We start from the raw sequence: 1,544 nt of genomic DNA, 5'->3' as shown, positions 1-1,544 counted from the left end.
AATCCAATATTCAGTAAACATAATTTCAATTTAGTAAAAATAAGTTCAGTTCAGTAAAAATAATTTCAATTCAGTAAAAATCAGTTTCTGTAAAGAAGAAATATAACAGAGAATCAATAAAAATAATTTCAGTTCTATAAAAATAATTTAAATTCAGTAAAAATAATTTCAGTTCAACAAAAAATAAGGTGAAATGAACGGGGCCTTAGTTTACTAATGAATGAGCTTTAACCAAACTAAACTTGTTCATTAGCTATTTAAGAGTGCATAAGTTCACCATTAATATCCTTAAAGATAATTGTCGCAATTTTTTAAATAACATACAATAGTGAAGGAAACATTAAGCAAGCAATTGGACAGTCCATTTGCATTTTAGTTTGGATAAGAAAAGCACAAATTACAAGTAAAAGTTAAAATAACAGGCATGATACTAAGAAATTGCAATGCAAGCAAAACATGATACATATAAAGCATACATAAACTAGAAGTATTTGAGAAGAAGGTGAGTCATAAATTAAATGACCACTATTATACATTGTTGCTAGAACTTGAGTTATCAGCAGCGCTTGTTAACTTTGGAAAACACATCTTGCAAAAACTTTTAAGTGACTGCCTCCTTTCCCAACCAATCAATTTGAGTAAGAATCGCACAACATGTCCAAAGAGCATGATTCCTATCAACCCTACACAAGCTACGAGAGAAAACCAAGCTGAAATATACATGCCATCATTATCTGCTCCAACATAAGTAAGAATGGTAATAGCTAAGTAGTAAGTATATGTCGTTGCAATCACAGCCATCCATAAAGCTATTCTCAAAATCAACAAGAAATCTCGCCTACACGGAAAGCCGCTAATAAGGAGAAGAATGACACTTAGTGATGATATTAATCCTATTGTGTTGCTAATTAGTAACTGATTATACCATGATGAAAAATTAATTATCGAATAAGCTTTATTTGTATATGACAATATAGCGGTACCAGCATAGTGGGTAGAGTCGTTAGAGCCATCTTCTTGTACTATATTGCCATATTTATCTTTTACTACCTTTGTCTCCTGCCAAACTCCTCCTGGAGGATTAATTCCAACTTGGAAAGCCATGGTTGCTATCAAGGATGCCACCACCATTAACGAGGTTCGTTGCTCCTCCAACCAAGTACCATCCGCTTGGTGCTTTAGTACCTCCTTTGCTGGTCTTGCCTTGGCACGCTTCAGATATTGCACAACATTCCTATTTTCAGCTCTTCCAATTTTGCTTTTTGCCGATAATATCTAAGGCTGTCATTTTATTTTTGTTCATAGCACTTTTGTTTAGCCCTGGGTATCCAGAAAAAAACTCTACCATCTGCATTCAGCATTCATATCAATTTAATCAAATTATCTACAGTATTATATAAAGTGAAAGGGGGGTTTTGGGTGATAAATTTTTCTTTTCCAAAATTCCTCTCTCATCTTTTATTTTTATATTTATTATTATTATTTTAAAAAAAAATCTACCATCTTTTTTTTTTTTTTTTTTAAATATAACTACCCTCTTTTAT

At 32.0% G+C, this 1,544-nt stretch overlaps 1 protein-coding gene across 1 annotated transcript; it reads right to left on the bottom strand.

The window, feature by feature from the left end:
• Positions 1 to 528: 528 nt before the first annotated feature.
• On the bottom strand, positions 529 to 1,104 carry LOC110703803. The gene has a single exon (XM_021881585.1). It carries the CDS (start codon positions 1,102 to 1,104, stop codon positions 529 to 531), a length of 576 nt encoding a protein of 191 aa, XP_021737277.1.
• Positions 1,105 to 1,544: the final 440 nt, after the last annotated feature.

The sequence above is a fragment of the Chenopodium quinoa genome, unplaced genomic scaffold (assembly GCF_001683475.1).
Source record: "Chenopodium quinoa cultivar QQ74 unplaced genomic scaffold, ASM168347v1, whole genome shotgun sequence".
Classification (NCBI taxonomy): Eukaryota; Viridiplantae; Streptophyta; class Magnoliopsida; order Caryophyllales; family Amaranthaceae; genus Chenopodium; species Chenopodium quinoa.
This window is presented reverse-complemented; position numbering and strand designations above follow the sequence as displayed.